Source organism: Gouania willdenowi, chromosome 12, assembly GCF_900634775.1.
Source record: "Gouania willdenowi chromosome 12, fGouWil2.1, whole genome shotgun sequence".
NCBI lineage: Eukaryota > Metazoa > Chordata > Actinopteri > Blenniiformes > Gobiesocidae > Gouania > Gouania willdenowi.
Window position 1 is genome coordinate 27,102,855 of NC_041055.1, and position 18,272 is coordinate 27,121,126.

The 18,272-nt window shown below is 33.6% G+C and overlaps 1 protein-coding gene across 1 annotated transcript; it reads left to right on the forward strand.

The window, feature by feature from the left end:
* The first annotated feature begins 904 nt into the window (after positions 1-904).
* Positions 905-17,926, forward strand: amacr (alpha-methylacyl-CoA racemase). The gene is made up of 6 exons (XM_028462844.1): positions 905-998; positions 3,834-4,090; positions 5,958-6,101; positions 7,128-7,288; positions 14,536-14,722; positions 16,207-17,926. Exons 2-6 carry the CDS (start codon positions 3,844-3,846, stop codon positions 16,614-16,616), a joined length of 1,149 nt encoding a protein of 382 aa, XP_028318645.1. The 5' UTR covers positions 905-998; positions 3,834-3,843; the 3' UTR covers positions 16,617-17,926.
* Positions 17,927-18,272: the final 346 nt, after the last annotated feature.

Genomic DNA, 18,272 nt, shown 5'->3' on the forward strand with positions numbered 1-18,272 from the left:
AGAAACTATTTCATGGAGAAGACTGAAAATTGATATACGCTCCGCTATATGGAGAAGGCATTAGTGTGATGGTTCTTGGTGCAATTCCCAGACGTGTTCTTGCAAATGAGTAAAAAAGTCTCATTTTTTTAATTTTTATTTTCAAAGAATCAAAACAGTTACTTATTGGTATTTCTTTGTGTCTTTGTAAACAGGTTTTCTTAAAAAGATAGTAAATCGAGCAGGAAAATAACACGTCATAACTAAGGGAAGTAATTTGTTTAACTAATCATTAACCTGCATAACCTTACACAATCTGTGACAAAACGGAGGTCATTATACCTTGAACATTTCTATTTCTTTGTATAAGAAGCTGAAAAACTGTGCGTAGAAGAAATTTTAGGTATGTATTTACATGTGGAGAAGAGCAGCAAGAACGATGTATAAAAAGCATGATAAAGTATTAATGACGTAGTAATAATTCATCACGCCTGATGTGAAAACTTTTTAAGGTGAATCACATTAAAAAAAAAATCTACATATTTTTTGCTCTAACTGCTATAGTTTTTTCGTCAGACTCCTTTCCGTTTGTCAATATTAAACAAAAAACTCAATTTCCCATAACTCCTTGTTTCGATGTCACCAGGAAGCCAAATGTAAACTAGGAACGCGTGTTTTATTTTAAAGCGTGCATCGAATTGCATTCAGTTGGGCGGAGCTGGCATTTATTTTAGAAACGGGTCAAATAGTTGAGTTTGTTTCTGATATTTATCAACAAATCCATGAAATAATAATAATTCAGCGAATATTTAATCTATATGGTCTTAAAAGTTGTCTAAGAATAAAGTAAAACTAATAAATGTTTTTTTTTGTGCTGGTGTTGTTTTACACCGCATCACGTGACTTTCACCAGACTGGGGTCGCACAAATCAAGCGTCATTATTCAGCGCGTCAGTTAAAGTGGTTTTCTCCTCTGCTTGTCTTCACACAGTTATTATTTGCACAACTTCTGCCCACAGGTAACCTTTAATTATTGACTAATATTCACTGTTTCTCTACAAACTGTTGTTAGTTGTTGGCTATATAATGCTAATGCTACAGCAACATATTTAGCTGCAACAACCTGCTTTTGACCAAATGTTTGTTACACTAGTGTTTTTAAAATGTTATTACAGCGGTGCTTTAGGGTCATTAGGTTGGGGGACACGTTGATAATAAGGCGTGGACTCTTTTGGACTTTGAAGCTAATGTAATAAATGAGCTTACTCAATTCCTTCAAGTGTCATTTGCACGTTGTTTTATTATTATTATTTTATTATTATTATTATTATTATTATTATTATTATTATTATTATTATTATTATTATTATTATTGTTTTATTTTTTTTCCAATTCATGTCTGTTCTACAGCTCTACAATTTTGCACTATTATCTATGTTTATATTTATTTTTATTTCTTGTGTCTTCTTCTTCTTAATATTTATTTATTTAATATTCTAATTATTATATTGTATTATTTAAATATTTAATTATAAATATATCAATTTAGTCTGAGGTTTAATTTTCTGACATTTATTACATTTTCAGTGAACACATTTCATTCTAGTAACAGTCAACTAAAATCATTTTAAATTTTGTTTATTTAAGATGACTTATGGAATTAAACCCAACATGATTCTAATGAACTAAACATATAATATTACAATTAATTTTTGTGTTGTAATTAAACTGGTATATCACGTGAATCACACACAGCTTTGGTATATTTGATTAGTTCAGTGTTTTTCAACATTGGTGTCGCCCGGAATTAAAGTAGAGTCGCCTGAAATGTCTAGTAATTGATTTTGGTTTTTGTTTTTTTTTTTTAAAAAAAAGAAAAATTACTGATTTTTTCCCCCCAAATTATTATTATTTTTCAAATTAAAACACAATCTCAAACAACTGTGTTCTAAACTTTGACTTTTTCAAATATAAATCTAGTTAAATTAAAATATTAAATAATTAAAAAAAAAAAATGTTTGAGCACGTGCATCGTGTGACTTTTGTAAAATCCTGTAAAGCACTTTGGACTACAATTGAATAAAGTGTAATTGATAGATACAACAGCAACAGTGGATATTCTATTTCCCCTTCTTGTTGTATACTATTAAAGGATTACAATGTTATTTTTTCATTTATTTTATTTTTTTAAAGGAGGTTTGAATTATTTTTAATTTAATGCTTTATCACCAATGCTGTTATTAGTTCTATATCAGAAAAAAAGAGGGATCATATTGAGCTGCCTCTAAAATCTATGAATATAATATATATTGTTTTTATTGGATTTATTGACTTTTTATTTTTTTTGGTTCTTCTGATTTAGTTTGTATTTATTGTAGAATTATTATTATATTTAAAGTTAGAATTTCTGTAACTCAATGGTTTATAATGAATTGGTCAGTTTTTCCTCCTATCTCCTATTTCTGACTATTGTTCTCATAAAAATATGTATGATTTGTGCTGATATCAGATGGACATCCGTATCTTGCAATATTTAAGGCTTCAACATTGATATCATATTAGAGATTCAAAGAAACAAGCAGCAAACCCAGAGGTTTGCAGATGAATACCAAGTGAAGTCCTTGGACCAGTGATTCTCATTGGTGGACGTTTTCACTATGTGCTGATGATGAAACTGTTTTCTCTCATAATGTTCAGAAAAACTAACCTCCAACATTTATCTTCCTCTGTTATTGATTTTGCTCTGGATTATTGCACTGAGAAGTAGGGCTGTGCGTTGCAGGGTTAGGGCCAATTACATTTTTCAGTGACAATTACGTCTTCAGTTACCCATGTTCAATTACAATTTAATTACGGTATCATTTCTTCCAATTACAATGAAATTACAATAATTGTTGTATCAATTCAACTTTATTATATTTCCTCAGAAAGTCAACTACAATTACGTTCTCAATTACTAAAGTTCAATTACAAATAATCACATTTACTGAGCCTGAAATAAATAACATAATAAAAGTGAACCTTCCTCTTTCTGTTGATAACTGGTCCTAAATCAGCTGTAAAATAAACTAAAAACAAACATCTATCATCGAATGTATTACCTATTTATTGATAACCATGTTAGGCTTCCTAATTAATGAAAATATAGGTTTTAATATTTTTGGTGTTGGTGTCTGAGCCTTTTTTATATCAGTATATTCCTAGATTACATTTTTATTTTTTTTAAAATAGTAAAATGTGGGAAACCTTGATTTGAAAAATATTTTAATAATTGTTAGCTACGTGTGTAGAACTGTGCATAGAACTGTAGCATGATTCCCCATTTTTGCATTAAATTCTAATTGATAATTTTTATAGAAGTTTCATGGCAATTACAATTACAAAGCCAACTATTTAAACTCAATTACAATTTAATTACAATTTAATTACAATTACGACAGCAACAGATTTTTTAAATTACAATTATAATGATAACTAAACCATAATTGCAATTCTTTCTGATCAGTTACGCAATTACAATTATAATTGTAATTGCATGTCACGGTACGATATTTCAGGATTTATTTTGATATATCATACTATGACATGCAAATCGTGAATTGTATTGTATCGTCAGATTCATGGCGATGCACACCCCTACTTCTCAGTGCAATAATCGCGATACCAATAATTGTTTGTTGTTTTATGAAAATAATGTGCAAGCAACTTCCAGCTAAAATGCATTGATTAGTGAGGTAGTTTTACAACGTCTGATGTGGTTCACTGACACCTAGTGCCTGGGCGTTTATATATCGCACAATCGCTTTTTTACTTACACCCTTACTGAGAAGTCTCTCTGCTCTCTGCCTCTGTAGTCCACTCATCATGGCCCTGGCTGGGGTGCGAGTTATTGAGCTGGCAGGTCTAGCCCCGGCACCCTTCTGTGGCATGATTTTAGCCGACTTCGGTGCCAAGGTGATCCGTGTGGACAGGACTAAAGCCTCCATGTCACTGGACACACAAGGGAGAGGAAAACGATCGGTGGCCATCAACCTGAAGAACCCAGAGGGCATCACTGTGCTCAAGAAACTTTGTATCCAGTCCGACGTGATTCTTGAACCGTATCGTAAAGGTGTGTTTTAAGTGTATTGATATATTCTACTCAAATAGAAGTACTGTTACTTGATTGAAATTGTACTCAAGTGCAAGTACAAGTAAGATATACATCAAATACTCAAGTACAAGTAAAACATAGCTCAATTAAATAGTATTTAAAGTAAAAGTTACTAGTTACTTTCACCCCCCACGTTTATTTTTTGGTAATGAATCTTGCCACGGTTCCCTTGCATACAGTAAACATCTCATGTATAAGATTGGAGGAATTTAATATATTTCCCACAAAGGCATCTGTGTAAAATAAAAGGTTTGTCAAAATGTACAACTCTTTTTAAAAAATAAATAAATAAATAAATAAAAAAAATTTGTAGTTTCCCAATGTCCGTTGATCATTTTAAAACAAAGAATGAAGAAATGTAACAAATTACTTTAAAACACAGTTAAGTACAAGTAAAATGACTGATTTAGAAATAAACTCAAAAAAGCACAAGTATCAATAAAAGCAGTAACGTGAGTACTTGTAATCTGTTACTTCCACCTCTTTATTGTAGTGCAGGGTATCGTTTAGAGTTTTTTGATACCAGTGCTGTTACATAAATACAACGGAAGAGGATTAGGGTCACTTTTGATTGAGAAAATGATTTTGGGAAAATCAAGAATAAAGTCAAAATGTTGAGATTAAAGTAGAAAGTACGAGATTAAGTCAAAATTTCGAGAATTTTAACTTTGGTTCATTGGTTCAACTAGTCTGGGACACTGATTGACAATCCTTCTACCCTGTTCTGTTTGCCCTTCTGTTCACTAACCCAACCAGTCGAATTGGACATAGCATTACTGCCCCCACAGGTCACAAATGGAAGTTTGGATAGCTCACAAAAAAAAAAAATCTCGTGAGACGGATTTTTAACGCAACGAGAAATCTCGCGAGATCTCGTCGCACCCCTACTATATTTTGTTTAGCGCTTTGAGATGACTTTGTTGTAATTTGCGCTATTTGAATAAAGTTGAATTTAATTGAATTGAAAAAAGAACTCAAAATACAATATTGTGATAAAAGTCAAAGGTTTGCTAATAAAGTCAAATCTACGGACGCTGACAAGGGCCAATTCACCGCGACAACGCTCTCTATCAGAACTGGCCCTAATCGGTTTCCGTAGATCCACAGTCAGGACTGAATGCTTCACCTCTTCCAAACTTTACTGGTTTTTCCTTCTAAACAGATTACGTTTTCAAAGAGATTACAACAACATGTTTATGAGCTAAAAAAAAAAAAAAAACCCAACTTTGAAGTATAGTTTAAGTGTTTCATCATTAAATGGCATTTTGTAAACTGCCATGATCTGCTGTTTGTTGTCATGGTGAATTGACCCTCGTCAGCTTCTGTAGATTTCACGTTATTAGCAAACGTTCGACTTTTACAACTATATTGTATTTTGAGTTCATTTTTGAAATTTTTGACTTTGATCTCGACATTTTATTTCAACTTTATTCTTTATTTGCCCAAAATTATTTTCTCCATCAAAATTGACCCTAATCCGCTTCCGTAAAATACCCCATTTCAATCTCGCTTCTGAACGATGCTTTAAAAAAAAAAAAAAAAAAAATCAATATCAATTTTTATAAAAAGATTTGTAAACAATAAAAAATACATCACACTCTGTTGTACAAATGTTAGCCCTGCTTTACTTTGGTAATACTCAAGTACGGCGATTCAATAGACATATATACAGTATGTGTATATAATTGTTGTGGCTGATGTCCAGCAGTACAAACTCTAAAAGCAAGTCACTCTTCACTCAGCCCATCTGGTTCTAGGTCATGGAGCAGTGCTGTAAAAGCCCGTCTAATGGAGGGGAATGTTTTGAATGTTTCCAACCACTCAGGTGTGATGGAGAAACTTGGCCTTGGCCCACAACAGCTGCTGAAGGAAAACCCTGGTCTGATCTACGCTCGGCTCACTGGATATGGTCAGACTGGGTGTTACGCCACTGCAGCTGGGCACGACATTAACTACCTCGCCCTGTCGGGTAAGACCATGCGGCTTTATGTGGAGACAGAGGCATTGCCATTTCACGCTTGGTTACTTACAGTATGAGAACACTAGGCTTTTTGTCATGAGAGCCTAAAAAAATGAGAGAGAGAATCAGAGGTGAAATAAGTACACGTAAAACTTTAAGTCAGTGGTTCCCAAACTTTTTTGGGTCGTGACCTCATTTTAATTTCACACATTTCTGGTGACCCCAGACACTTGAAAAAAAAAAAAAAAAAAAAATGAATTAGTGTTACGACTTAAGTAGCACTATAGTGATGAGATACGCCAGCTCGCACATTTAAATACTGTATTTTTAAATGTAACTTTAATTTTCATTATTATTATTAAATTATCTATTTAATTATTAACTTTGACTAGTTTAACTCAATTTACATTTGAGGAAGTGAAAGTGTAGAATACAGTTATTTGAGTTTGTGTGTTTTACTTTGAAAAATAATAATAATGTAAAAAAAATATATACATATATATATAATTTTCATTCTTCTTATTATTATTTGATGATTTAATTAACTATTTCATTATTTGATATTTCTTCTTTTTTTTTTAAAATCGATTCATATTTGAGGAAATTAAAGTATAGAATACAGTTATTTGAGATTGTTTTAATTTGAAAATTAATAATAATTTTAAAAAAATGTGCAAAATATATAATTTTCATTCTTATAATTATTATTTGATGATTTAATTAACTATTTAATTATTTAATATTTCTACTGTTTTTTTTTTTTTACTATATTTATATTTTAGGAAGTGAAAGCATAGAATACAGTTGTTTGAGATTGTGTGTTTCAATTTAAAAATCAAAAATAATCTAAAAAGTTACAAAAATATAATTTGAATCAGTAATTTGTGTTAATAAATTACTAGAAATCTCAGGTGACCCTATTTGAATTAATGGCGACCAAACATGGGGTCACAACCCAAGGTTAAAAAACACAAATTTAAGTCTAAACTTTTTTCCTTCCAGCATGTGTTTATGACGTCTTTCTATACTTTATAGGCCTGTTATCTCGGCTTGGTCGCAGTGAAGAGAAGCCCTACGCTCCCCTGAATCTGGTTGCAGACTTTGCAGGTGGGGGTCTCACCTGTGCTTTGGGGATCGTCCTCGCTCTGCTGGAGAGGACCAAGTCAGGGAAGGGACAAATAATTGATGCCAGTATGGTAAGCAGAAATCTTATATAAATAATACACATGAGTTTAGCATCAGTGTGGGCTCACTGCTGCGAGTCTCTGTGATAAGGTAATCCAGACACTGAAAGCCAACCTTCCAACTGCTCTGGGATGTTATTACAGCAGCAGGCTTGTGGAGTATATCATGAAAATTGGCTCAAATCAACAGAAACGTGCCAAGAAAAATGCACTGCGCTAGAAAAAGCTCTCAGTCAGGATTAGTGGAAGCTCTCAGCTGTGTTAGCTTGACATCTAAGCCTGCAAATATCCCTGTGCCCGATGTTAAGTAGAGCTCTCTGAATTTGTTAAAGACAAACTGGGCTACTACGACACCAATGTGCTAAAAATGTGTCTGTTTTAATGTCTTTCCAAATTTGTAATTATAGACGTGCCCCTCTGAAACCTCCTGCTATGTGTGCTTGTGTATTGTATGATGGATGGACTTACATTTTTTAAACAAAGTGTCTATAGTTCCGGACCCTGACCCTAGACAAACCTGACTATAGTACCGGAACTTTCTGCACATACGTGGTGCCATCACTGCCGGAACTTTTCTGCATAAGCGTAATGTGCCTGTGTTAACACCGTGTTTGGTCTAAGTGGTCTAAGGCACTATACTCGAGGATTTTTCCTTCTGCTGATGTGGGTTCGAATCCCACTTCTGACATTTTTTTTTTCTTTTTCATTTTAACATATTTAACACGGCAAATTCCACCTTTAAAAATACATATACAAAAAAAAAAGAAACATTTTAGGGTATTTCTTGGGTTAGTGTTAGGGTTCAAATAAAACTGACAGAACTATAGCTAGAAGGACATGGGTCCAGCAGTGACAGGGACGGGTCTGGCAGTGACGGAACTACCGGCATTCGGCTTACTGTGCATGCGAATGCATGTGCACAGGAAGTGCCGAAACGATAGTCAGGTTTGTTAAATACAGATTTTTTTTAAAGATAAATGACTTTTGGATGCATTTTTTAAATTCTCAGAATTTTTTCTACAGCCCTTTAAGAATTTATTAAAAAAATTCTAAGTCAGTGTAGGTTTTCTTAACTCTATGTTTTCTCTTTACCCTTAAAGGGGAAGTGAAACATACAAAATACAACTGCCAGTTTATTTAAGTTCATTGGGGGTCTTTGTTTAACTAAACCTAAAATAATTGTAGTTGATAAAAAAAAATTACTTTTGCTTCTTTTAGTTAACTGGTGTTTGTATGTATTATGGCAGTGGTTCCCAAACTGGGCTACATGTACCACTAGCGGTACTTGAACACCTCTCTTGAGGTACACAGAAACATTTATCAGTTTATTTTTTAACATTATAGAGTTTTTTTTTCTACTTTTTTCTCATCCGTCAATAATAATTTGTGGCAAAACTCTTGAAAATACACCAAAAGATGAAATTCAAAATCTAAAATAAGAAAAAGATTGGAAATAAACAAATAAAAAGGCCTAAATTCAAGGTTAATGTTGGACGAGACATAGGAAAGAGTTTAGATGAGCCTGCAGACACAAGTAAATAACATATAACATGAGCTAAGGAGTACTTCTGATAATAAATAAAGGCTAATACAGTAATGGAAGGATTAAACTTTTGATATGCTCATTTTACACCATGTTTAACCTTTTTCATCATAATTTTTGCATTTGTTCTGTTTTTAGTTCACAGTCTGGTTTTCATTTTTGAAGAAAACGTAATGCATTTTAGTAATTGTTTCTCATCCTAAAATGTAGGTTCACACACAGCCTTGTCTATAAGCTACGTGTACATAATACATGTAAAATTTATCAAACATTGATCACTCAGTCTCAAACTAATAGGTTTGTCTAGGTTTTAAGTCATGTTACAAGTCAATAATAGTAGAAACACCCAGAAAATAAGATCTGGGTTCAGTGTTTGATTGGAGGTTTGCCATTGTGTGGTCTGCTTTTTTTCTAATATCAAAAACAAGTGGTATGTTTATCAAACTGTCGGATTAAAATTGTTTTAAAGTTTAACTTTTGCTTCTACAACAGATTCTGATTCTGTTAAGTTCTTAAATTCTTTAAAAAAACCCAAAAAAGAACGATTTGGCTGTTTTTTTGATCGATACAATAATCATGCGGTACAATATCACGATATATCACCTTGTTTACCGAATAAAAACAGTTGTGACCTGAAACAATCTGTGACGGCAAGGCGCAACACTTCTAACTCTGTGGTTAGGTAGTAGACAGGGAAGCAGAGAAGAAGAGCTCTTCTAAGAGACCTTTACTGTCCCTTAAACAGTGTGCGGCTAATGCTTTGGTGGCTGACGTTAGCGAATAATAACTGACTCTTGAAGACACATAAAGGCTGAGGATAGAAGTGGGTGGAGGACGTGTCCTTCAACAATAATAATATGTGTTTTTCTTGACTGATATCCATTCATGTGACATTTGTTTACTTATACTATTAGTGTCCAGGCTGTTGGTTTAAAATCCAATTCCAGCATGTGCTGAAATGCATTGAAGCACATGTGTAGATTGATTTGACCTGTCAACCCTGCTGACACGTAAACGCTTACATTTACATCCACTTAGTTTTGTCTGCCCGGCTTTCAGCTGTGGTGTTTATGTTCACAGCATTTGTAGCATTGCAATAGGACCATGACACAGCCCTGACAAGCCCTTCATGATGTCAACCTTTCATCTAGCAAAAGAAACGGGTCATTTGGAAGAGACAAAACAGCCTTGTCCATGTACGCTTTTTTTCTTCAGCTTTCAAAAGAAAACAGCTTTTTTTCCATCCGTTAGAAGCATGGGCTATTGTATTGCATTGTATACATTATGTAGTCTTTTAAATGTGTGCACTTTTATGGAGCTGCTTAAATCTCATTGTACTGTGTATAGTGACAATAAAGGCTTTCAATTTCAATTCATATTTTCAATTTACATTTTCAATTTCAGTTTCAATCAGACAGTCGCACACGGTTCACATGGCTCGTACACAAGTGAGGACCTCTATAATGGTAAAAGAAATGTATCATTAAATGTTGGCCACAAAGGAAAAAATAAAGCCAAAAGTTTGACTAAAATAAACCCAAAACAAGTTTTCAGGTCAGTCTTTGAGTTAAAATACAATCCATAATGTGTAGGTAGGTGTTGGTTTACACTCTTTGAGTGTGGCTACCAAAACCATACCCTTCATAAAACTGTCATAACATGTTTCTTACTAAATTACTTCTGTAATTTGTTATTTTATTCAAAGTATCCAAATAATATGATGTGGTACTACTGTCTGGCCATGACTGCTGTTTTGAAAAATTCTTTAAAATCACTCTAAATCTATTAAAATCAATAAGATTTACAAGTATTTCTACTTTTATTTCCATCATAATATTCATGCGAACCTTGTTTGATGATGAACATTTTATGAAATATCATGCAGTGAAATCCTTATACGTCATTGACCAAATAAATACAGAGTAGCTAGGATTAGTGAAAAGTTATTTTGCCCTAGTTTGCACTTATGTATATACATAAAATACAAAATATGTAAGAAGCCGACAATATCCAAGCAATACGTGATAGAAATCAATCCCAACAGGAAATTCACTTTGAATTTCCTACATTTTGTGACTAATTTCTATTTAATTAAGGGAAATTGAAGGATTTTGAAAGAATTTTGAGTTTTTTCAACAGTTTAACATTAAAACGTGTGATATAAGCACCCCTGCAAATATTGTTTAGTTTCATTTACACTATGATTAATGCTTTCTTTGCCATGAGTTTGACACGTGTCACATGGGGTTCTACCTTCTTGGTTCCCCCCCATGTGCATACTGTAACTAACCAAAAAAGCTAAATTGTGTAACATAACATTTATTTGACGTGGCTGTTTTAGAAAGGCAGCCTGTTCTGGGGGATGGATTTTAGGTCTATGCAGGCAGAGAACAGCAGGGGGTGTCAATGCTAAAGACTTTTTTTTTTTTTGGGTCTTGCTCAATCAGCACACAGCTTGTGTCATACAGGATTCAGTGCTACCACAGTAAAATAAAAATACAGACAGCATCAATAGAAACTCACTGGCTCTTTCACCATTCACTGCTTCCAACGCACATTAAATGATACACAGTGAGTTCAGAAACAGGATTGTTTCAGCAGAGATCCTCCTTTGTTGAGTTTGCATGTTCTCTCTTACAGTAGGTTTTTAACAATTATTTCCCCCTTTTCAATATTATTTCTATTAGGCCCACCTCATGTTTTTTTTTTTTTTTAAAGCAGCCAAATCTGGCCCATCAGAGCCTATGGAATGATTATGCACAATTGTAAAAATTTATAATAACATATAACATCATATGCTATTGTTTGAATGTGATTCATAAATAATTTACGTAGATTTCAGAAAAAAAGACGAGTCAAAAGTCATTTTCTGTGAATTTGTGTCTTAATATCTTGATTAATGGAGGCTGCATGGGACTAATGATCATTACCCCCGCCAACGAGCTAATGTTTTCACCGGCATTTATTATGGTAATTTGAAAGGGAATATGGATCAATATACAAAAATTTTTGAAAATCGAAAAAATCTGTGATCATCGGCAAAATTTTACAAATTAACATCTTTTTTTGTAAAACACTGTTTTTATAATTAAATTTGACTCAGTTGTGTTGGGTTTGGTCCTTAATTAACACACAGAGTTTAATCCAGATCAAATCAGGATTGAGTATTTCATCTTGATTTAAAAAATAAATAAATGGGACTGTCCGTACATTTGATCCAGGCCTACACTTCAGTTCGGAGTCTGAGTTCTGAAGGCCAAAACCTGCTAATGGTTCCTCGAACCTGTCACAAAACGCGAGGAGACGGGTCTTTTAAAGCCGTTGCGCCCCGTCTCTGAATAAACCTCCTCTGTCGTTGTTCTCCCTTGATTCTGTGCAGACTTTTAAAAATCAACTAAAGACTTATTTTTATAAACAGGCTTTCCAATAGAGCCAATAGAGCATCCTTCAATCACAATGTGATTGTGTTCACTGTGAAGCACTTTGTGACCTCTGTCTGTGAAAAGCACTATATAAACCAAGTTTACTTACTTACATTTGAAATTAGTGCATTGTTGTCAATGGTGATAGAAATAGAAATGTGTTACAAGCCTCTAAACGTGTGAATAATCATGGTACCATGATCAGGATTATTGATCCAGGTAACTGGAAATATCTGGCAATAGGGGTGTGCAGTGCATTGCTATTAATCAGACGAAATGATACGATTCACGATTTCCATGTCGCGATACGATATATCCTGATAATAAACACTACGATATACATCTTGATATATAGCGATATCAATAATTACAAATTTGAACTTTACAAGTACAAAATGCCATGAAATACAGTTTATTTCATTTTTTAAAAACTTGCAATAATTGCAGTTTATCATGCGCATGTCCCATAGAATTAAACAGGGAAATTGTACACGCTATTTTACTTTATAACACTACAGAGTACAGAGTATGTACACCTCTTTGTACATCTGACCTTCAAACACATACTCATTTGGCCATAATTGACAACTCTACTTAAGCTCCCACTATATGAATACATACTTCTGACGAGCACTGTACTAGTATATAAAAACAGCATTGACAGTGAGTTCTCGATTATTGACAATGTTGGGATAAAAAATTATTACATGTGTCCTTCTAACTGCCTACAATGATCAATGTTCCCTTATTTTCCCTTTGCCTCAGAGTGATGCACTTTTACAAAGTGCCTTGGAAAGAAAGTACATTATTATTCAATCTCTATTATTATTATTATTATTATTATTATTATTATTATTATTATTATTATTATTATTATTATAATTTTCCATCTTCCTGTCCATTCTGAAGTGGATTTTTTAAAAAGGCCATGAATGGGATAGCCATGGCCAGCTCCAGAATGACATCATTCTTTCAAAGAAAACATCTCAGATGATTCACAGAGTGGCTATTCAGCATAGATTATTCGTGAAATGAAGCTCAAAGATGTTTAGACACACACAAAAAAAATATATAAATATAAGATCAGATAGAATTTGCATATTGTGTGTGCTAAAAGTAGAAATTCAAGGCAAACCAACCAGCGAAACCTGGTTCTGACTCATTTCAAACTGGTCTTACTTTGTTAATGGAGAAACTTGACAAAACTGACTTTTTTCTGAATTGATGAGATAAAATTAAGTAAATTAAAAAAAAATTGTCCCCGTTTTTCTGTTTTAATATTAAATATGTTTCTGTTTTTTTGAATTGATAAGAATAAAATCTTGATCTTGAAAATTGATGAATTAAAAAATCTGCCCTGTTTTACAGGAAATGTTTTTCAGTTTCTCTGAATTCATGAGATAAAAAATAAGTAAATAAACTAAAATTGGCCCTAGGAAATATTTTTAAATTTTTTTCTGAATTTCCTACAAAAACTTATCCCATCAATTCAGAAAAAACAAAAACAAAAAATTTCCTATAAAAACAGAAAAACGGGCATTTTTTTGTTATTTACTTATTTTTAATTTTTTATCACATCATCAACTATCCCATCAATTCAGAAAAAACAAAAACAAAATATTTCCTAATAAAAGAGAAAACAGGGCCATTTTTTTAATTTATTGATTTTTATCTCATCAATTCAGAAAAAGCAAAAGTTTTTTTTCTTCAGTGAATTTTTTTTGCATCTGATTGTACCTTTTTTGATTAGGCTGGAGTTAATACCCTTAAATGATTTTACCCCCTTGATCGGCAATAAGCAATTTAATATGAACATATGAAATACATATTCTGATTGAATACATTCCCCCCTGCTGCAATCTTTATTTAGGGATAAACCTCAAGTAAATCTTGACTTTTTCCTTCATGGTTTTGTTAAAGGTTTTGTGTTTTTCTTTCATAGCTCCACAGGCTGTGACGGCTTCAGCATAAACAAGGATTTACAAGTGTTTGTACATCAGCCGCTGGTAGTTTTTCAATATATATTTCAACTTTAATTATACTTTTACATCTGTTCAATTCAGCCTGTTTTGCTAAGCAGTCAGGTGTATGCTGCACGGCAACCTGTGCAACACACGTACATCACTCATGAATAAATACATGAACAAACACACATTAAAGCGTCCGTTTACTTTATTCTGTCAGTTATGATTTATAAGACTGCGCTAATTCTGCATGAAAGCACAGAAGCACATGTAAGAGTCTTTCTCTGAAACGATGTCCTACGTGGATCTTCCTGTCTTGTTTTTACTCAGGTGGAAGGAGCAGCTTACACTGGCTCATTTGTGTGGAAATCCCAAAGCATCGGTTTGTGGGACCGTCCTAGAGGACAGAACATGCTGGACAGCGGGGCCCCTTTCTATGACACGTACCAGACATCGGATGGAAAATACGTGGCTGTGGGAGCCATCGAGCCACAGTTCTACTCACAGCTGCTTCACGGTTTGTTAAAGAACACTGCAGAACATCAATAACAATATATTCACCCCAGCATACATACATACTGATACTGTACGTGTCCCACATCTATAAACAGACATGTTTCTTTTTTCCTTCTTTTTTTGAAAGGGAAAAAGACTGACCAGGGTTGGGGTCAATTACATTTTAAAGTTACAATTACTTCTTCAATTATCCATGTTCAATTACAACTCAATTACGATTATGGTGACTGGCATTTTTCCTAATTACAATTCAAATTTCAATTGTTACTGGCTGAACTGAGTACACAACACAATATGCACAACTATAACATCACATTTCACTCGCACCTTAAAACAGTCGACTCTTCCCCACCCCTTCCATTGTCCTACCCTAACTCCCTCTTCCCTGTTCCCTTCCCCTCACCTAGGTGTAACACTGCCCTCTCTTTTTATATCCTCCCCTTAATAAAGTGTTTCTTGTCCTTCTTTAGGAAGGACTGGTGATGGTCACAATTATGCAATAAAATAAATTCATTTATTTAATTTCAATAACTAAACATGCATTACTGTCGTAAGAAGATTGCACTTCATGCAGTGTTGACCTTCGTTTTCATGTGCAGACAAAGTAAAAAATGAAATAAATTACAATTGTTTTTTTATTGCTAAACTTCAATTGCAATTAATCACAATTATTGAGAAAAAAGAAAGGGAAATTAAAAAACAAACAAACAATTACTGAGCATTTAATAAATAACCCAAAAATCTAACCTTCCTCTTGCGTTAGCTTTCTGTTATGCATCTCTGGGTCAGTTTTTACCCGTGTCTTAAATCAGCTGTAAAATACACTAAAAACATCATATATCATCTAATTTGTTTCTCATCTCTTGGTTTCCTTGTTATGCTTCCTAATCAATGAAAAATATTGATATTGATATTTTTAGTGTGGGCGTCTGAGCCTTTTTTGTGTCAGTATACCCCTGGATTTTATTTTTTTTTGAAATGGTAAAATGATCCTCAAAAGAACTGACAGGTAAAGTTAATGTGAAACATATTTTAATATTTGTTAACTGCATACGTGTAAGACATAGCACTGTAACACGCTGCTCCTGTTCTGTGTTTAATTACATTGTAAATTACAGTTTTTATAGAATTTCCATGACAATCACAATTACAATCAATTGTGATTACAACAACATATTTTTTCAATTTAGATTACATATCTAATTACATCACAATTGTAATTAATTACCAATTATGCAATTAAAACTTACATAATTGACCCCAACCCTGCGCCTGACTCACCCCTGACGATATAAACGCTCTAGTTTGTTTATAAAAAAAAAAAGTGAATGTAACCATGTCGGAAATAAACTGAATAAATAAATAAATAACTTTCCATCCATCAAAAAACGTTGAATTCCACTGTTGTGCATTATATTGATGATGGATGCAGGACTGTTGGTCTTTATATATCTTTATATAAGATGCTTCTTCTTTTCTCTCTAGGATTGGAGTTAGATTCTTCACAGCTGCCTCCACAGATGAGCTTCACTGATTGGCCGGAGCTCAGACTTATCTTCACCCAACGTTTTGCATCAAAAACCCAGGCAGAATGGTCAAAGATTTTTGATTGCACCGACGCCTGCGTCACGCCCGTTTTATCTTTTGAAGAGGTCAGCTCACACCCCCACAATAAGGAGAGAGGCTCATTTGTGAAGGACTCGAGTGGTAAAGAAAGCCCCCGCCCAGCCCCGGTTCTGTCCCGGACCCCGGCGGAGCCTTGCCTCCTCGCTAATCCTGAGATAGGTGAACACACAGTCGAGGTCCTGGAGGAGTATGGCTTCACATCAGCAGAAATAGATCAGATGTTAACAGCGGGGGTCGTAGAGAGTCACGCAATCAAGGCTAAGTTGTGAAAGAGTGCCAGCGTAAAGCCTGGTTTGAAGTTGGCCTCTTTTTTAGAGATCAAATGATCTCTTTCATTTTCAGAATGAAGAATCAGAAGCACAGCAGATAATTATCAATCAGAGATTCAAACAGTGAAGAATTCAAATGAGCTAAGAGCACATACAGAATGTTTATATTTAACACCACTAAAAAAGAAATCTTTTTAAATTTAAATTTACATGACGGTCTGTCTCTTAAAAGTGCAATAAAAATGTACTCCATTAATTATTTCTTTACTCCCACCACATTAGATATTTTCAACTACATCAGAACTATCCATAGATATAAAATGTATTATAATTTTAAATCATTTTTATGTTTGTATCGACTTTTTTTTTTTTTATCATGACAACCTCAGCAGGAAAAACACTACATTTGCAGTATTTCCAAATATTAGGGCCAAGGTGAAATATTTTTGATGAAAATATTACAGCCTTGATCGTGTCATAGCAGAATTTAATTTAATGCATTATTATTTTTGGCACAAGGGCAGTTTTAAAGAAAAAAAATACAATTTACAATACAACAAAGAAATATTGATAGTAATATGGTAATATGATAGTTGCTAATAACTGTCAACCTCAGTCGTTGCAGTCATCGTCGCGGCCCAATCTTTTCACTAGGTGCGTTAATGTATAGTTATGTCAAGGCACTGTAATATCTTTAAACGCCTTATTTAATTCAAATCAAATCAAGATTTATTGTCATTTTGCTGAACATACACATTAGTGCGGACTAGATGAGATAACCAATAAAAACATACACATCTCCCATACTACACACACATCCCTGAGACGTTTTTAGACATTGCTCCAGTTGTGTTTTTGGCTTCGGGAACAAAAAGAACACGACTCCCCCAGCCAAACTTTTAGGGTAACTGGTATCTGACTTGCACGAGCCATGAGCACCTGTGGTAGGTTCTCCTTCTACTGCTCTGAGCATGTCGAAGTAAAAAAAAAATAGTGGCCAAATTTCATACAATTACTAGCCTTAAAAATGACCGGAATATTGAAAGGCAAAGAAATAAAAACACCCAAAATGTCAATTCTCTGAGGGTTAAAACAATAAGTAGTAAAAGTAAAGAAAAAACAAAGTGTCACTGGTCAGTGGTTTACAGTGAGTCAACACAAAAACATTTATATTATTAACAGGAAAGGTTGTCTACTGTTTGAAACTGGGAAAAGGAAGTTAAAAATTGCATTCAAAGCCATCGTTGTTGTATTAATGACATCATCAACATCATCAAATGTTCTTAATAAATATTTTTAATGAAATGCTATACAAGTGTTTTATGATTTTTGAGTTTGTGATTTTTTTCTATGATGCTAAAATGTTCCAGGTACAGAGACGGAAGGATCAAGGATCATGAAAAATGTCAAGCAAAAGTTTTTTTCTTGTTTTGTTCCAAGAGCAAAGCTTTGACGTTTGGCTTTGCAACTCCAAAATATTGTAGATATTGCCCCAAATGGCTTTTCGTGTTTGCTTCTAAAAACACTTCAAAGTCTGGCAGTTCAATTCCTGCTGCAGTTAGAGTGGGTTTGTTAAAACAAATGGTTTGAGTATTCAGGGGTGTAAAGCTTTTTTTTTTGTTGTTGTTTTGACTTTATATCAAAACCCAAGACTGT